Source organism: Ostreococcus tauri (assembly GCF_000214015.3).
Source record: "Ostreococcus tauri WGS project CAID00000000 data, contig chromosome 09, whole genome shotgun sequence".
Classification (NCBI taxonomy): Eukaryota; Viridiplantae; Chlorophyta; class Mamiellophyceae; order Mamiellales; family Bathycoccaceae; genus Ostreococcus; species Ostreococcus tauri.
In genome coordinates, this window is record NC_014434.2 from 474,665 (window position 1) to 492,292 (window position 17,628).

The 17,628-nt window shown below is 62.7% G+C and overlaps 12 protein-coding genes across 12 annotated transcripts; 7 read left to right on the plus strand and 5 right to left on the minus strand.

Annotated features, from left to right (window-relative positions):
• OT_ostta09g03090 (Ankyrin repeat) lies at window positions 1–1,409 on the plus strand (the record flags this gene model as incomplete). Its single annotated transcript, XM_003081250.2, has 1 exon — window positions 1–1,409. A coding segment is annotated over one exon (1,409 nt), but the record flags the coding sequence as incomplete, so codon positions are not given.
• Window positions 1,410–1,703: 294 nt separating this feature from the next.
• Window positions 1,704–2,222, plus strand: OT_ostta09g03100 (unnamed product; the record flags this gene model as incomplete). Its single annotated transcript, XM_003081251.2, has 1 exon — window positions 1,704–2,222. One exon carries the CDS (start codon window positions 1,704–1,706, stop codon window positions 2,220–2,222), a length of 519 nt encoding a protein of 172 aa, XP_003081299.2.
• A 237-nt stretch (window positions 2,223–2,459) lies between these two features.
• OT_ostta09g03110 (unnamed product) lies at window positions 2,460–3,353 on the plus strand (the record flags this gene model as incomplete). Its single annotated transcript, XM_003081252.1, has 1 exon — window positions 2,460–3,353. One exon carries the CDS (start codon window positions 2,460–2,462, stop codon window positions 3,351–3,353), a length of 894 nt encoding a protein of 297 aa, XP_003081300.1.
• Window positions 3,354–3,484: 131 nt separating this feature from the next.
• Window positions 3,485–4,861, minus strand: OT_ostta09g03120 (Zinc finger, RING/FYVE/PHD-type; the record flags this gene model as incomplete). Its single annotated transcript, XM_003081253.2, has 1 exon — window positions 3,485–4,861. The coding sequence occupies one exon, from the start codon at window positions 4,859–4,861 to the stop codon at window positions 3,485–3,487; it is 1,377 nt and encodes a 458-aa protein (XP_003081301.2).
• A 179-nt stretch (window positions 4,862–5,040) lies between these two features.
• OT_ostta09g03130 (Surfeit locus 6) lies at window positions 5,041–6,183 on the plus strand (the record flags this gene model as incomplete). The annotated part of the gene is made up of 1 exon (XM_022983388.1): window positions 5,041–6,183. The coding sequence occupies one exon, from the start codon at window positions 5,041–5,043 to the stop codon at window positions 6,181–6,183; it is 1,143 nt and encodes a 380-aa protein (XP_022839659.1).
• A 59-nt stretch (window positions 6,184–6,242) lies between these two features.
• On the minus strand, window positions 6,243–8,969 carry OT_ostta09g03140 (Spc97/Spc98; the record flags this gene model as incomplete). The annotated part of the gene is made up of 1 exon (XM_022983390.1): window positions 6,243–8,969. The coding sequence occupies one exon, from the start codon at window positions 8,967–8,969 to the stop codon at window positions 6,243–6,245; it is 2,727 nt and encodes a 908-aa protein (XP_022839660.1).
• A 289-nt stretch (window positions 8,970–9,258) lies between these two features.
• On the plus strand, window positions 9,259–10,295 carry OT_ostta09g03150 (Ribosomal protein L18e, conserved site; the record flags this gene model as incomplete). The annotated part of the gene is made up of 3 exons (XM_022983391.1): window positions 9,259–9,261; window positions 9,604–9,693; window positions 9,828–10,295. The coding sequence occupies 3 exons, from the start codon at window positions 9,259–9,261 to the stop codon at window positions 10,293–10,295; spliced, it is 561 nt and encodes a 186-aa protein (XP_022839661.1).
• A 201-nt stretch (window positions 10,296–10,496) lies between these two features.
• On the minus strand, window positions 10,497–11,462 carry OT_ostta09g03160 (unnamed product; the record flags this gene model as incomplete). The annotated part of the gene is made up of 1 exon (XM_003081258.1): window positions 10,497–11,462. One exon carries the CDS (start codon window positions 11,460–11,462, stop codon window positions 10,497–10,499), a length of 966 nt encoding a protein of 321 aa, XP_003081306.1.
• A 764-nt stretch (window positions 11,463–12,226) lies between these two features.
• On the plus strand, window positions 12,227–13,822 carry OT_ostta09g03170 (Rubisco LS methyltransferase, substrate-binding domain; the record flags this gene model as incomplete). Its single annotated transcript, XM_003081259.2, has 1 exon — window positions 12,227–13,822. The coding sequence occupies one exon, from the start codon at window positions 12,227–12,229 to the stop codon at window positions 13,820–13,822; it is 1,596 nt and encodes a 531-aa protein (XP_003081307.2).
• A 165-nt stretch (window positions 13,823–13,987) lies between these two features.
• On the minus strand, window positions 13,988–15,027 carry OT_ostta09g03180 (Ribosomal protein S7e; the record flags this gene model as incomplete). Its single annotated transcript, XM_022983392.1, has 3 exons — window positions 13,988–14,482; window positions 14,762–14,815; window positions 15,010–15,027. 3 exons carry the CDS (start codon window positions 15,025–15,027, stop codon window positions 13,988–13,990), a joined length of 567 nt encoding a protein of 188 aa, XP_022839662.1.
• Window positions 15,028–15,244: 217 nt separating this feature from the next.
• On the minus strand, window positions 15,245–17,197 carry OT_ostta09g03190 (ABC transporter, conserved site; the record flags this gene model as incomplete). The annotated part of the gene is made up of 1 exon (XM_003081261.2): window positions 15,245–17,197. The coding sequence occupies one exon, from the start codon at window positions 17,195–17,197 to the stop codon at window positions 15,245–15,247; it is 1,953 nt and encodes a 650-aa protein (XP_003081309.2).
• A 153-nt stretch (window positions 17,198–17,350) lies between these two features.
• Window positions 17,351–17,628, plus strand: OT_ostta09g03200 (unnamed product; the record flags this gene model as incomplete). The annotated part of the gene is made up of 1 exon (XM_022983393.1): window positions 17,351–17,628. A coding segment is annotated over one exon (278 nt), but the record flags the coding sequence as incomplete, so codon positions are not given.

Genomic DNA, 17,628 nt, shown 5'->3' on the forward strand with positions numbered 1-17,628 from the left:
ATAACAGAGTCGCGGCGGCGACGCTGTTGCTCGATAGCGGGAGCGAGGTCGACGCCGGGGATAATGAAGGGCAGACGGCGATGCATTGGGCGTGCGTTCGAGGCGCGCTTCCGTGCGCGGAGTTGTTGCTGCGACGCGGGGCTAATTTGAACGCCGCGGATTCGCGCGGGTACGTTCCGCTGCACGTCGCGGCGCAATACGGGCACACGGGGATGATTTATCACTTCAAGATGCGGTGGAACGTGGACGTGGACGTCACCGATCTCGACGGACGAACCGCTCTGCACTGGGCGTCGTACAAAGGATTTCCAGACCCCGTCAAGCTTTTGATTTGCATGGACGCGGACATCTATGGAGCCGATAAGGAAGGGTGCACGCCGCTTCACTGGTCCGCGATGAAAGGAAAGAGTGAGGCGACGCATCTCTTGGTCCAAGCCGGTGGGTCTAGCGTCCTCACCGCCGTGGACGTCGACGGGAACACGCCCGAGGCGTTGGCCACGGACAAGGGACACCACAGCCTGGCGTACTTTCTCCACAACCAACACAGGCAGCTGAGCACTCGGGATCACTTTTGGACGCAAAAAGGCATGGCGGTGGCGTGCCTGTCTCTCATCCTCGGCCTGATGTTGGGCTTCACCCATTACGTGATGTTCGCCTCGGGCGTGGCGACGATGGACGTGTCCTTGGCGTTTTGGTCGCTCGTCGTGTTGGGGTCATCGAGCGCGGGATTGTATTACATGCGCCGCGTGTCGAACGCCGATCCAGGCTTCGTTACGGCCGCCGCGCTGTCGTCTCTGCGAAGAGGCACGCGTCCGAGCTCGGCCGCGAATGATGTGGACGACCGATTGAACCACTCCGAGCTTTGGGCTGGGAACTGGAACCAGCTGTGCGTCTCGTGCAAGCTCGTGAAGCCGTTCGGGACCAAGCACTGCTCGATGCGAGACAAGTGCGTCGCTAGATTCGATCACTACTGCCCTTGGATGGGGAACACGATCGGTAAGCGTAACCACAGAGACTTCGTCGTGTTCCTGATCCTGGAATCGTTCGCCATGGTGGTCGCCTTCGCCGTCGCCGTCGTTCGCTACGGCGAGGAGAGCCCCGGGGAAAAGTACAGAAATAACACCGGCATCTTGATGTTCGCCGCGTTCGACGCCTTGACGCTCTTACCAGTGATCATGCTGACGATCTCCCAGCTCGTCCAGGTGGCGCAAAACGTCACCACGAACGAGCTGAGCAACGCGCACAGGTACTCGTACCTCAAGTCCTCGGACGGCGCCTTCGTCAATCCGTTCGATCGCGGCTCTCATCTCGCCAACATCCGCGCCTTCTTCTTCCCGAGCAAGAACGCACCCTTAATCGACGACATCGCCGCCGGTCTCACCGCCGTCACCGTCGATCGCACCGTGTAATATCCATCCCTTTACGGCGCGCCGCGCGGTCGTAGATATCACCCCCCCCCCCCTCGAGTCACGACCCACGAACACCACGAACACGATGCTCGGGTGCCGACCATCGCGCGCCCATCGTCCGCGTCGCCCGTCACACGTCCGCGCCCTCGACCGCGCCGCCGTCTCGTCCGCGCGCGACGGCATCCGCGACGCCCCCGAGGCCTCGCCGCGGGCTCGCGCGCGCGTCCGAGCGCGCGTCGTCGTCGACCGATCGTCGACCGTTGGCCCACGCTCGGGCGATCTCGTTCGATCGCGATGGATGCGCTCGCGCGTGCGGTGGTGCGCGCGACGCGCGGGGCGCAAGCGAACGGTGACGGCGCGCGTGGGATCGCGACGCGCGCGATCGGGGCGCCGCCGCGACGGCGAACGTTGGAGGGATTGGGCGCGGCGACGCGGGCGCCGGGACGGGCGGCGCGACGAAGGAAATCAAAGAGTCGAGGTGGCGCCGACGACGCGTTCGATGACGGTGACGACGGTGGATTCGGTGGATTTGGTGGATTCGGCGGCGGTGGAGGGGGGGGCGATGGTGAGGGCATGGGATCGGATGGAGACGACGACGACGACGAGGACGAGGACGCGTTTGAATTCAAAATGAATCTGGATGAGTTGCTCGATTTCGAGCGTAAGGTTCTCGCCGACGCCGCCGTGATCGATGCGCACGCGTTATACGCGTGGCAAAGCGCGTGCGCGGTGACTTTGGTCGGGTGCGTGCAGCACGTGATCGATACGGCGGTGGAGCGCGTCCGAGCCGGAGGGACCCTGACGTTCGCGTGAGCGTTCGAAAGCGGACCGGGCGAACACGACGAACGCGCGCGTCTCGCGTGGTCGCACCGGATACTACCATATTAAGACGTGTACGATATTACGAAATACGCGGCGGTGTCCCGCGAGGGACGCTCTCGCGCCGGTGTACTTGAACATTTTGACTGTTGTAAAGTTCGATGCATGATGTGAGCGTACGCGTCGCCGCGCGCGCGACGACCCCACCGCACACACCGACGCGCGACGACGATGCGGGCGTCACCCGTCGCGTCGACGCCGTGTCGCTTCCTCTCGCACGGCGCGCGTCCCTCGACCCGCGCGTCGGCGTCGAGGGACGACGGCGTCGCCGCGGAGGCGCGGGACGGCGTCTTCAGGGCGAGCGGATACCGCACCTTTTACGACGACGTCGAGAGCGAGGACGCGACGACGGTCAAGGTGGACTGCGGACCGGTCTCGGCGTACCTCGGTGGGACGTACGACGGGGAAAAGGTGGCGTGGCGATCGTCCGGGACGACGCCGGCGGGCGAGCGGGACGCGCGGGCGACGCGGAGGACGTACGCGTTCGATCGCGTGCTCGCGCACGGAGCGTCCACGATCGTTTCCGTGACGGAAGAGCGACCGTTGGGGATCATATTCGAGCCCGACGCGGATGGACGCGTGCGCGTGGCGGATTTCGTGGTGGGGTCGAGGGCGGCGCGCGCGAACGACGCGGCGGCTTTGGCGCCGTTCGGCGCCGATTGCTGTCGAAGAGGTGACGTTTTGAGGGCGTTCACGGCGACGCAGGTCGCGTTCAAGAGCACCGCGGCGCTCACAGGGGATCTCTCGGGGACGAAGCGCGTGCGGACGCTCTTCGGCGCCGACGGAAGGACATGGGGCGAGGTGCAGGCCGCGCTCGCGAACGGACGCAAGGCGGACGGACCGATCACGCTCGTCCTCGAGCGCGATTCTGATCGCGCTCGCGCCGAAGCGTGGCCGCGTCCGCCGGAGGAGATCGAGTTCAGAGGACTCGGTGAGGAGACCACGACGGCGAAGCGCGCGCGAGAGCGTCTGGAGAGCGACGACGAGGAGACGACGCGCGCGAATATCGCGTTCGCGTCCGCCGCGGTCGCGTTCATCGGCCTCATTCTCGCCGGTTTTTCGTGAGTCGAACCGATATTTGTCGTCGCGATAGTTTCGTAGTATTTCGCACGGCGTCGTTTTGAAGTGTAGATCGTAGTCGTAGGATGAATCGGTTCCAGTGTACAGCACGCGTTAGAATACAACATTTTGGGCGGTCAACGCTTGCGGTCCTCGAGTTTGCTCCTCAAGCGCTCGTGCGTCGGATTTCGAGCGGGAGTGGACGATTTCGCGGGGGCGTCTGGATCGACGCCTACGATGGTACCGCCGGCGATCTCATCCACCTCGCCCCCGACGTGAAGTTTGCGAGACGTATCCAGGAAGAGCATCAAGTCTCGATTTTCATCCTCGAGCTCCTTGATGCGCGCATCCTTGAGACGGATCTCCACCGTCTTACGCTTTTCCGCGCGTTCGCCCTGCGCCTTGAAAGCCTCGACATTTTCACCGAGCGTGTCGCACAGCGTCTGGAGGTGTTTAATCTCCGATCGGAGCCCCTCGATCGTCTTCACATGCCTCGCGTTCGCCTTTTGCGCCGCGCTGAGTTCGCGCTTGGCGTTCTTTGCCTCGTCCACGGCGCGCGCGAGCGTCGCGGCGTTTCGATTTTCCTCATCCTCTCGCGTGATCGTCCCCTCCACGCGCGCGGTCGCCGCCTCGAGGAGATTTTCAAAGTACTTGCGCTGCGACTCGAGCTGAGACGTCAAGAGCAAATCGTACTCACTCGCGATGGCGTCGAGTTTGGACGCCACGAGCGCCTCCTCGAGCTCGGCGTCCAGGTCGCTCACATCTGGCGCTCTGTTCGGCGAACAGCTCGACGTCTCGTCGTACCCGCCCCCACCCCTCGACGTCGACGCCCGTCGTCGCTCCGGCGGCGTGAGCTCGACGAGTCCCGATTTACTCTGAATTAACCGATGGACGAATCCGTCCGAGACGTAATCCCACACGCGCTGCGTCCCGAGCTCGAGCGAGTACGTGTGATTCGTCTCCTTCCAATGATTCACCGCGCACGCCCCCGCGTATCTCCCGCATCCCACCTCGCCGCAAATCAAGCACACCCACAAATCACCATCCGTCCCACACGTCGCGCACGTCGCCCGCTCCTCCGCCTCCCCCGCGACGTGTCGACACACCGGACACGACGCGTCCGCCCACCGCTCCAGACACGCCGCGTGAAACGTGTGATCACAAATCGTCGTCGCGATCCCGCTCGCGTCCGCGTCCAACCGATCCAGACACACCGGGCACGTCGGTACCTCCGTGCGCGTCCGCGCCGCCTCCCTCGCCGCATCGCCGTCGCCGTCGTCGTACGCCACGCTCTCCACCCGCACCGCCGCGCACGTCTCCGCGCTCGACGCCCGCAATCGTCGTCCGTGGTAATTCTCCACGAACGCCTCCGCGTCGGCGTCGCGGTCGAACTCCAACACGACGTCGTACGTTCCGGACGCGCGCGCGCCGTCCCCAGCGCTCTTGAGCGCGCGCATCGACCGCGCGCGCGACGTCGCGCCCGCGGCGAAGCGACAGAAATCACTCAGCGACATGGATGACGGCACGCCCAGGGCGCACGCGCGCGCGCGGTCGTCCCCGACGCGCGCGGGGGCGTCGGCGTCGTCCTCGCGCGCGCGCGGGGCGAACAAGCGCACGCGCGCGGCGTCGACGACGACGGCGTGCGCGCGCGATTGCATGGATGGGCGGCGTGGTGTGAAGGAGTTCGCGAGTCATGACTCGTAAAAAAGTCCCACAGACGCATCATCATCATCATCGCGACGCCCGTGACACGTCGACGCCGCGAACGATGCCCGCGTCCAGGCTCTCCAGGGCGCACGACGCGCTCGAGCGCGCGCACGCGATGATCCCGCGCGCGCGCGAGGCGGTGGATGACGACGACGACGGACGTGGACGATTCGCGAAACGGGCGAGCGGGACGGCGGCGGCGCGCTCGAAGCGAAAGGCGATGAAAAAGGCGTCGTTACGGCGACGATCGGGCGATGATGCCGCGGAGGACGATGGCGGGGATGACGGTGAGGCGTCGGCGCGAGATGGCGCGTCGGGGGATGGGACGGTGGTGGACGGAGGGGACGACGCGGATGACGGGTCGGCGCCGACGGCGTGGCGACTCGAGCGCGCGTCGAGAGACGCGCTGGATGCGTTGCGAGAGCGGTTGCGAGAGAAGATTGAGCGGTCGAGAACGGCGAGACGGGCGAGGGAGACGGTGGATACGGCGATGGAGGCGAAGGAGTGGAGGGAGAAGCGGAACGCGGCGAGACGGGAGAAGAAGCGCAAGGCGGCGGCGAACGCGACGCTCAAGGAGGCGAAGCGCGAGGGCGAGGCGAAGCGGATCAAGGGGGCGAACGGGGAGGGGGTGAGAGGCGTGAACGATGGAGGGGATGATATGGTGTTCGGACGCGTCACCGCGGACGACGACGTCGAGCTGAACTCTGGACGGAAAAAGAAGAGAGAGAGCAAGGAATCGCTCCTGCGCAAGGCGCAGGCTCGACAAAAGGCGATCGACGACGCGGGTGGGGAAGACGGCGGAGGTAAAGCGATCGCGGAGAAGTTTGCGTGGGAGGCCGCGCTCTCCAGGGCCTCGGGCGAGAAGGTGTTGGACGATCCGAAACTCTTGCAAAAGAGCATCAAGCGCGAGCAGCGCGCAAAGAAGAAGAGTCGCGAAAAATGGGAGGAACGCACGGCCAAGGTTCAAGAGCAGATCAACGCGTCGCAGAAAAAAAGAAAGGACAATATCAAGGCAAAGAAGGACGGCCGGATGGAGAAGAGGATGGAAAAGATTGATAACAAGCAACGAAAAAAGAATCGAGCGGGGTTCGAGGGACGAACCGGAAGCGGCGGGTTCATCAACAAGTAGTCCGTGGTTTGTCGAATGCTACGTAATCCATCTCGTTTTTACACCTCGCTAAGAACGCGTCATCCGCCCTTTGCCGTCCAGAAGCCGTTGTAGTCCAGCTTGGAGCTCAGGGACAGGAGTTTGATGTCCACGTCACCCGAGTCGTTCAACGCGTTGAGCAAATCGGTCAACAAATCAGTGAACCGCGACTCTGTCTCCCGCATGATGGTACTCACCTCGTCCTCGAGCGCATCCATGCGTTTGACGCCAGCCTGGTCGTCCATATCGGCCAACGTGCGCTCGATGGCACCGGCTAAACGTTGGCAGTCGCGCGCGAAACGCACGCACGTGGACCGCAAGCGATCGAGGCGCTTGAGCAGCTTTGGCCAGAACAACGTGGCGTCCTTCATGCAAGACTCCAAGAAGGCACCGTGGATTGCGATGAGTTCATCCACGGATCGAGCCTCTTCCATTTGAGCGCTCATTTTGTCCCAGTGCGGCTCGATCACCTCGTTCGTGACGTAGTACAAGTAGTTTTGTAGGAAATTCAGCATTCGCTGGTTGAGTACGTGCGCCTTAGCGAGAGCGTTCCGGCGCAGTGAGCGAAGTCGCTGCCATCCCGCGCAGAGCTCACGCTCGGCATACTTGAAACCGAACAAATGTCTGAATAAAATTTGATACATGGTCACCGCTCGACGGTTGAGCACCACGCTCGCTGGCCAAGGGGCGTCGTAATCGAGCACGAACGTATCAAAACCTGTCAACTCGTCCGCATTCGAAGTCGATGGTGGAGTCACCCCATCGCCGTCGTCCATCTCAGACAGTTGCTGAGTGAGACGGTGTCCCTCGACCGAGCATGACATATCGTCGCTGTGAAGATCGTTCGCCGCGCTCGATGATTTCAACGCGAGATCGAGCAACGTGTCGAGTTTCGACAGGCGAATGTCATCAGAATCTCGCTTCAGTTCAGCCGCGGCGGTGTCCAAGAAAAACACAAGGTAATCTCCACGCGCGTGCAAGAAATACATCTTCATGCTCTCGAGTCGAGCCTTTAAATCTCCCTCTTGCCACATGATATGCAACAATTTGCTCGCGGCGTGCTCAAATCTTTCGGCAATGCGATCGGCATACTTCCCAGTGCCAACAATCATGTTCGGCCCGAACTGCATTCTACCCAGTCCATCGCTCGGTTTGGCGGGAAGCTCAGCGAGCGACGCGAGACTAGTCTCGCGCACTGCGTTCAGGTACCGTCCCGTGGTGAGTATCTTTTGCGCTAGCTGTTCGCCGATGAACTGCGGGAACTCCTCGCGAAGTGAGTACCGCTTCGTCCAGTACGCCGAGTTATAGTCGTCATTCAGAGACTGTTTCTTCATCTCTTGCTGTTCAAGGATGAGGAACTCGTCGTACGGATCGTCTACTTGGCCGTCGTATACCCAGAGCTCGATGGCTTGAATGTATGGTTTCGCCGCTGCCTTGCTCAGGCGCTGAACCAGCGCCAATACGGCGCTGTCACCAGCGTGTTCGCACCCTTCGCGATGCAAAAGATTCAGCACGCTTGCACCCTTCAAATAGAACGCACGGCTAGCGATGTTCGCCATCAGGCGCAGCGCGGGCGCCGCCGGCTGGCAGTAGAACCACGCCGCCTGAAGCGATAGAGAGCCAATGTTTCGCTGGTGCTCCAGCTGCACAATCAGCGTGCTCCAATCGTTCAGGAGCTCGCGCAAGTCCGCCGCTAAAGCGTGCGAGACGAACCCGTGCTTGAAGTCTTGCCGCGATTCTATGAATGCCCGAACAGTCGCCGCGTCCGTGCACAGTGGTAGCATGTTATTCACCAACGCTGCGAGCGGCGCCTCGAGTCCAATCTCCACCTCAAACTTCACGCGCGCGAGGCGGCTTCCCTGGACAACGACACCCGATCGAGATTCCTCATCCGTACTCCTCCAAGCGCTGATGTATCTACCATCTATCCCCATCATGGCGTACAGCAAGTCATCGAGAATCAACAACTCCTGCTCGGCGGTGCCATATTCGCTAAGCGCTCTGATGTTCCTATCTTGCTCCGCACCGCTACCCAGATGCGCGCCGGTGAGATAAGGGCGCTTGTAATTCCAATCTGGTAAACGCGGACCCTCGGCTAGCTCGTTCGGTCCGAGCGGGACGAGCGTGCGCTCAGGCTTGCCGAAACTCGCTCCGACGCGTTTAACCGCGCTTCCGACGCTCATGCGTCCAAAGTCTCCCGCCAAATTCTTCGCACCCGCCCCACCGGTGTCCTGCGAACTTATCGAGCTCGTGACGTTCCTTCCGAGTGCGGCGTATCGCTCCGGCGTTCCCAAACCACCCGGCGAAGAAATCGTCGCCGGACTCTCCGGCTCCTCCGTCTCCCTCGACTCTCCCATCCTCCCAGCCGCCGCCTCCGCCTCCGCCGCGCGTCCTCCAGCCTCAGAAACCGCGAACGCGAGTTCCTCATCGCCCGCAATCTTCGCCAGAACCGCCAGGTATCGATCCAACTCCTCCACTCCGCGCGCGCGGAGTCCGTCGCACGCCTTCGCGAACGCCTCGGGATCCCTCGACCGCGCGCTCAGCGTCCGCCGCGCCTGCGCCTGCGCCACCTTTGTCACGTCGTACTTCGACACCATCTTCTCCAGCATCGCCGTCGACGCCGAGATCAGGGACTCCGCGAATCTATGCTCGGGGTCCAACCCGAGCGCGCGCGTCAACGCGCGCACCGATCGCTCCAGCGCGTCGCGATCGCCCGCCGCGTCGCCCGCCGACGCGGCGCTCGAGGACGACGCGCGCGCGTCCGACATCCCGCGCTCGATCGGCGCCGAGCGCGGACGCGACGTCGCGCTCGAGACGACGGACCGAAGACGCCGGGCGCAACGGCTTGTGACCCCGCGCGCGCGATCGAGGCGTCGTATTCAAGCATTTTCGTCGATACGCCGTGTGTGATCGAACGAATCGTACACACAGTACGAGCCGTGGACGCCGTATGCATACAGACGCGCAGACGCTAGGGTTGCGCGCGCGCGCTCGGCGCGAGCGACGGCCGACGCGCGGGCGTCGACGCCGCCTCTTTGCGACGCGAGCGAGCTCAAGATGGTGCGTGCTCGCGAACGCGCGGGCGCGGACGATGGTCTCGACGGCGCGCGCGCGACGGTCGAGCGATGGGGCGCGCGTGGGGGGGCGTGCGCGGCGTCGAGGGCGGATCGACGCGCGCGCGCTTGGGGTTTCGCGACGCGACGTGCGACGAGCGATGGCGCTCGGATCGACGCGGTGTGGGATCGTGACGAGCGATGGGCGCGCGTGGGAGATTATCTTCCATCGTCCGCGCCGTGGGGGGCGGTGTACGCGGATGCGCGGCGTCGCACGTCGAGGATGATGGCGCGATGACGCTCGGATCGCAAGAGACTGACCTCGACGCTTCTCTCTTCTCCAACGTAGGGTATCGATCTCAAGGCCGGTGGCCGCAACAAGAAGACCAGTCGCACGGCGCCGAAGTCTGACAACGTGTACTTGAAGCTCTTGGTGAAGGTACGTGAGAGACGACGCGGGGGAGGACGACATCGTTGGGTTTGGTGAAAGCCCTAATGAGCGCAGACCGAGACGCGCGCGCGAAACGCGATTGGAACGAGAGACTGACGACGATTTCCCTGTTCGATACACAGCTCTACCGCTTCTTGGCCCGCCGTACGGGCTCCAAGTTCAACGAGACCGTGCTCAAGCGCTTGTTCATGTCCAAGACCAACCGCCCGCCGCTGTCCTTGTCCAAGTTGGCCAAGTTCATGAAGGGCAAGGAGGGTAAGGTCGCGGCCGTCGTCGGTACCATCACCGATGACGTTCGTATGTTCGACGTGCCGAAGTTGAAGGTGTGCGCGCTTCGTTTCACTGAAACCGCGCGCGCGCGCATCATCAAGGCTGGTGGTGAGTGCATGACGTTCGATCAACTCGCGCTCGCCGCGCCGACGGGCGAAGGCGTCGTCCTTCTCCGCGGTCCGAAGAACTCCCGTGAGGCGGTCAAGCACTTCGGTGCCCCGGGCATTCCGGGCTCCCACGCCAAGCCGTACGTCCGCTCCAAGGGCCGCAAGTTCGAGAAGGCTCGTGGTCGACGCAACTCTCGCGGCTTCAAGGTGTAATCGGCCTAGCGGCTTGTCGTTGGTGGTATGGTCATCGAAAGGAAACGATGAAGTGTGGTTTAGCGACGCGTTCGATCGGTGCGAAGGGAAAAGCAATAGACTTCTTTTGGAATGTGTACATCGAGCGTTCAACTTATTACAGCGCGACACGAGTGACGCGAAACGACTACCCAGAAACTAAAAAGGCTCGCTTGTTCGTCGTTACTCGCCATCGGGAGACTCCGATGCGGCGCCCTGCGCGAGTCGCGCTTGGAGCTGGCCTCCGATCACGATTGCGGTGTACAAAATCAACGTCACGGTGATGGCGATGAACTCGAATTCGCCTAGGTATCGTTCAGAGGTCATCGGATTGGTGAGAAGAAACAGCGTCGCCAGAACCCCGAAGCCGCCGACGTAAGTAGCCCACGCGGATCCAACGATCCAGACAAAATCCTTCACGAATATCGCCCGAGCGAGCATTAGAGCGTTACCCATCGTGATGAAAACCGACGTGAGCGCGGAGAGTCCCTGGAGGTTCTCTGGATTTTGTAAATTTTGCGCGATCTGTACAACCGGCATCGACATGAAGAGCACGTTGGCGGTCCAGCCCGAACACTCGGACCACTTTTCCGGGAGCTTTTCTGCACGAGCGGCGAGTAAGAGCGCTAAGACCATAATCTCGGTGGGTAACCATCCCAGGCCTGGCGCCAGAGCGTGTGAGATTATTGTCGGAGCCGTGAGAACGCCGACGACGCCCAACGTCGCCGTATATAGCTCCCACGCCTTGGCACCGAGATTACCGTGTGCGTACTCAAAGTACCGCGCCACCGACAGCGAAGAACCACCGATGACGAACGCGCTCGTCAAGAGCATCTCCACCGGAGCGACGTTATGCATGTTCCCGCTCCACGCGATTTGCGACAGCAAAAAAAAACTCGTCACCACGCCCACCACCTGCGCGCCCGTCGCCGCGCGCTCTCGTTTTTCCGCAAAGTACGACAACAAGAGCAAATTCCCTAACATCCCCGCCGCGTACGCCTGCCACGACACCGCCCCGATCGCCGCCGCGTCCCCCGTCGTCATGTTGATGAAATTCTTCCACACCTGCGGCATCGTGAGACACGCCAACGGCGCCATGGCGATGCACGACAGCGTCTCCGTGTACGCGTCCATGTCCGCGGGATCCATCGTCCACGGCGCGCGAGACGTCTCCACCGCGCGCACCGTCCCACGCGCGTCCGCGTCGCTCGCGTCCGCGCCCGCGCGCGCGCGAGGTCGAGGCTCGCCAACCGTCATCGGCGGCGTCATTCGTCCCCATTCGTCCGCGATGCCGCGCCCATCGCCCGCGCGCGCGCGTCGGTGGACCGCGCGTTGTCGACGCGCGTCCGTCGCATCGATCGCGCGACGCGCTCGGACGCGCGCGCGCGCGGGGGCGATCGTCGCCATGCGTCGACGACGCCCGACGCGCGCGATATTTTCCCGACGCGCGCCGCGCGCGGGGGGCGTGGCGTCGACGTACACGTATTCCATCACCGAAAGACCCATGTACGACACACATGGCGGCCGTGGCGTCGACGTACACGTATTCCATCACCGAAAGCTCTGTGTACGACACACATGGCGGCCGTGGCGTCGACGTGTGCGTATTCCATCACCGAAAGCTCTGTGTACGACACAAATGGCGGCCGTGGCGTCGACGTGTGCGTATTCCATCACCGAACGCCCTATGTACGCTCAATGTACGACACACATGGCGTCCGTCGCGTCGACGTACACGTATTCAACCACCAAACACCCTATGTACACGCCACATGCCCGCGCCGCCGCCGCGACAAAGGTCCGCGTCGCACACACAGAAAGTCTCGGTCTATCCGCGCGATCGACGACGCCGCCGCGCGCCCGGCGCGTCGCCCCGCACGGCGCCGAGCGCGACGGCGACGACGACGTTCGCGATGTCGACCCCCGCATCGGGCGCGTTGGGTCTCCGCGCGCGCGTCGATCGCGCTTTGGGGTCGATGGATGATGGGACGATGGGTCCACGGCGTCGACATTATCATCATCATCATCGTCGTCGTCATCGCCGGGACGACGGCCGTGGACGACCGCGGGCGTCGCGATCGGTGACGGTGAACGAAGGCGCGAGCGGGACGCGTGGGAAGAACGCGGAGGTGACGCGGTACGACGACGCGGATATCCCGCGAGGGGTGGGAAGCGCGACGAGGGAGGACTTGACGCGTTGGCTCGCCTCGAACGGGTTGCGCGCGCAAAAGATGACGCTCGAGTCGAACCTGGCGGAGGGACGGGGGTTGGTGGCGACGGAGGAGATCAAGCGGGGGGAGGCGCTCTTGGGGGTGGATGCGTCGTGCTTGATCACGGTGGAGCGGGCGATCGCGGAGGCGAAGCTCGGACCGAGGCACGCGGAGCTGCAGGAGTGGAGCGTGTTGGCCACCTTTTTGGCGCAGCAAGCGATGGCGTTGGAGAGCGGGAACGCCGGGACGTTCGGGGAGTACATTCGTGCGCTTCCGAGACGCACGGGTAGTGTGTTGGACTGGCCCGAGGACGAGGTGGAGACACTCCTGAAGGGGTCGCCGTCTCGACTCGCCGCCGCGGAGCGACAGGAGAGCGTGAACGCCGCAATCGCGGAGATTCGCTCCTCCTTCCCGGACATTACAGAGGGCGCACTTCGCTGGGCGTTCGACATCTTGTTCAGTCGATTGATTCGTTTGGACGCCATGGGGGGAGAGCTCGCCCTCGTGCCTTGGGCGGACATGTTGAACCATAAACCCGGGTGCGCGGCGTTCATCGACCTCAACGGAAGCGCCGTGAATCTCACCACGGATCGAGCGTACGCTGCGGGTGAGCAGGTGTGGGCCTCATACGGCCAGCGTCCGTCGAGTGAGTTGCTCATCTCGTACGGTTTCGCCCCAGAGGTTGGGGAAAACCCCGATGACGAGTACTCGCTCACGCTCGGCGTCGACGTCAACGACCCGTACGCCCAAGCCAAGGCGGATGTTCTCCGCCGTATGGGACTCAGCCCCGTCGAGACGTTCCCTCTTCGGTTGAACGGGTACCCGCGGCAGTTGTTGCAGTACGCGTCGTTCATCTTGTGCAATCCGGATAAACCGAGCGAGCTCGAGGGCTTGGCTCGCACGGCGTTCACGGGAAGCGCCAACTTTGGTCAGTCCATCTTTGACTCCGTACGCGGGCTCGCTCAGGGGCAGGCGCGAGGGAAACAAGGGGTGATCCTGGGTGGCGTCCCGGGTGAAATTGCCGTTCGTGAGATGCTCGCGGATATGTGCGCCGAGGCACTGAGCGCGTATCCAAACTCTCTCGAGAAGGACAAGGGCATCGCGGAGGGCCGCATGCCCGAGTTTCCTGGCGCCGACGCCTGGACCGGTGTTGCACCAGCGGCGATCAGAGCGACGCAGCGATCCGTCTCCGCGGCGCGCGTGCGAGTGTCGGAACGACGTATCTTGGCCAAAACGGACAGCGAGGTTCGCTTGCAGCTTCGAAAATTGAAGCAAAAGTCTTTGATGAGCGGTATGTGACGTGGATCGAGCGTGTTTTAGACGAGACGCAAAGTAGTAGGACATTTAACCCATAGTCAGCAGCGTAAGTCAAAATCGTTTAGTAGACTCCTTCTCGTCATCTTACAATCACCAATCACCAACTATCGTCGAGGCGATCTAATCGCCTTAAACGCGCGTCTCACTTTAAGCTTCCGGGAACATGAAGGCGCACTCCTTACCCGTGAGCTTCTTGTAAACACCCGCGAACGTATCGAGCTTGTACTCGGTCGTGTTACGATCCTTCGGGTCCAAGTAGACCTTGAGGAGGCGGGAGCCGTCCAAGCGGTAGCGCTGGCGCTTGCCGACAATCTCCGTCGGGTAAACCAAGTCTTCCAAGAGCGCCGCGTGCACCGCGGTGAGAGTGCGGGAGCGCGGGCGAGAGCGCGCCATGTTGTTGGACGGAACCGGCATAATGCGTCGGTTCGCGACGATCACCACATCCTTACCGCTGAACTTCTTCTCGAGCTCTCGCACCAAGCGTTGTTGAATCTTGTGGTACGACTTGAGCGCACGGTACGGGACGTGGATCACGATCGCGGTGCGACCACCGGCAACGTCAACTTCAGCCGCGGAGTTGATGTAGAGGTCCTTGAGCTCCGCCTTGAGTTCAGCGTTCGTCGCCTCGAGGTCGGCAATGGCCTGCAGTTCGTATAAAGCGCGCGCGCGGTTAGTGTCTTGAACTAGGAGCCCCACTCAAGCTTAAGTCGAGCTCTCGTCTGAGCCATCACGTCGCCCTTGTCGACGCGCTGAGCGCGCTGACGTCGAACCGACGATGAAGGCGAGCAAAAAGAGTATTCTCGCACGCGTATTTGTAGATCGCCCCTACGTCGTGGCCTCTTGCGGTCGTCGACGTCCCGCGATCGTCGTAGACAAACCCTAAACGCGCATCCGCCGTCTCCATCGCGTTTCGCTTCGTACCTGGGCCACGGTCTCCTCGAACGACGTGAGCGGCGCGCCGTTCGGCTTGTGGATCTGTTCAGTGAACGATTCAAGCACGTCAGTCGTTAGTTCTTCCGTCGCATCGTCGCTAAACGGGCGATGACGGTCGATCGAAAGCCCCAACCGCGGGGTCGATCGACGTCGCGTTCGCGTCGCGTTCGCGCCGCGCGCGACGCCCGAACGTGGACGCGCGATCGCGCGACGATCGATAAAGTCTCAACACGCACCTTCAAAGCGGCGGACATTCCTAAGGTTGTTCGCGCGAGGCACAGAAAGACGGATGCGTGAGCGCGCGGTGGCGACTCGGTGGAGCGAGGCAGTTCGGGGGAATATGGGATTTCGGAATAGACCCTAATTATTTGGTGCGCAGAGTCGCGCTCGATCGAAGTTGGCCGCTGGTGGACGACGATTGCAAAAAATGGGCCGCACATGTTATTTAAGTCGTCGCGCGATATTTAGTGCTCATACGGGCATCGGACGGAACTTCAAGGGCTTGGGCTCTTCGCCGCCCATGCGCTCGAGACGGTGCGCCTCGTATTCGTCGTAACTGCCTTCAAAGAAGACAACGTTGGAGTCGCCCTCGTACGCGAGAATGTGGGTGGCAATCTTGTTCAAGAACCATCGATCGTGCGAAATGCAGATGGTGGTGCCGTTCCAGGATTGAATCGCGTCCTCGAGGCATCGCAGGGTGGCAACGTCGAGATCGTTCGTCGGCTCATCCAGGAGGAGGCAGTTACCGCCACTTGTGAGCGTTTTGGCGAGCTGCAAGCGATTTCGTTCCCCGCCAGAGAGTGTACCAACCTTCTTTTGTTGGTCGGCACTCTTGAAGTTATACCAGCTGCAGTACGCGCGCGCGTTCACCGTACGGTTGCCGAGGTTGATTTCCTCGGCGCCGCCGCTGAGGCAGTCGAAAACCGACTGCTCCGGATCCAAGCTGTCGCGGCTTTGATCGACATACATGAGCTTGACGGTCTCACCGACGGTAAGCTCACCACCGTCGGGCTTCTCTTCGCCGGTGACCATGCGGAATAAAGTTGTCTTACCGGCGCCATTACCGCCAACAATGCCCACGACGGCGCCCGGCGGGATGATGCAGTTCAAGTTATCGACGAGCAAGCCTCGGCCGGGATACCCCTTTTGCACGCCATTAGCGGTGATGACGACATCACCTAAGCGCGGAGCGGCGGGAATGGTGATGGAGTCCAAATCTTCACGAGCTTGGAACTGAGCAGCCGCTTGGCACAGCTCCTCGTACTGGCGAAGTCTCGCCTTGCCCTTCTTGACTTGGCCCTTGGCGTTCGAACGAACCCACTCGAGCTCCTGTTCGATTTGTCGGTCCAGTGAACTCTTTTTCTTGTTCTCTGATTCGATGCGCTTGCCCTTACTCTCGAGCCAGGCGGAGTAGTTGCCCTCGAACGGAATGCCTTCGCCGCGGTCGAGTTCGAGAATCCAACCGGCGACGTTATCCAAGAAATAACGGTCGTGCGTGATCGCGACGACAGTGCCCTTGAACGTGGCTAAGAACTGTTCGAGCCATGCCACAGATTGGGCGTCCAAGTGGTTCGTCGGCTCGTCCAGAAGCAAAATGTCCGGCTGCGAGAGCAGGAGTCGGCAGATGGCGACACGGCGACGCTCACCCCCAGATAAATTCTTAACGAGCGCATCGCCCGGAGGGCATCGAAGGGCGTCCATCGCACGAGATACAGTGCGATCGAGTTCCCACGCGTTCGATGCGTCGAGTTTGTTCTGCAGCGTATCCATGCGCTTCATGAGTGCGTCCACGTCGGCGCCGTCCTCAGTCATCTTCATGGCGATGTCATTATATTCATCCAAATCATCCTGAACCGCCTTCACCCCGACCGCGATGTTTTCAGCCACGGTCTCGCCGTCATCCAGTGCCGGTTCCTGCGACAGGTACCCGACCTTGATTCCTGGCTCGAGGTACACCTCGCCGTCGAACGCCGCGTCGACGCCCGCCAAAATTTTCATGAGCGTCGACTTCCCCGCACCGTTCGCCCCCAAGATCCCGATCTTCGCCCCCAGGTACATCCCAAGATTAATATTCTTGATCAATTCCTTCCCGTTCGGCGTCGTCTTCTTCACTTTCGACATGCTCAGAATTATCTTTCGCGTCTCCGTCTGGTACGCGCTCCCCTCCTTGACCTCGCCCGGGGATTTATACTTCCCCTTGCTCGCCGCGCCACCGCCGCCGCCGCCCGTCGTGGGCGCGGGCGCCCCCGCACCACCCTTCTTCCCCTTCCGCGCGTCCTTCTTCCCAGCCCGCGTCGGCGTCACCACCACGGAGCGTCGCGACGATGAAACATTCGCCCTCGGGGTCTTCGGCACGCCGCTCGCCGACCCTCTCGCGAAGCTCGACGATCTCCCCCCCTCGGCGCGCGCGAGCGACGCGCGCATCGTCGCCGTCGACGTCCCGCTCGCGCGCGCGTGCGCGCGGGTCCGAGCGCGCGCGCGTGTGCGGTTCGATGCGCGCGCGCGAGGCCCCGTCACGTCGGCGCGCGCGTCTCGCCGCACCGCCTCGCGCGCCGCGCGCGCGCGCGCGCGGTCGCGATGGACGACGACGACGACGACGATGCCTCGCGCGCGCCGTCCGAGGTCGAGCGCGGTGCGCGCGCGACGCCGCGAGCGGGCGAACGCGATGCGCACCGACCTCGAGCGAGTTGGCGCGTGCGATTGGCGATCGCGCTCGCGGTGGCGGGAACGACGCTCGCGGCGTATCGCCAGGGCGCCGTGCTCGTGCGAGCGACGCTCCCGCGCGCGGCGCGGACGACGCCATCGGCCTCGCTCGCGAGCGACGCGCCGAGGTCGTTCGCGGGCGCGAGCCTGGG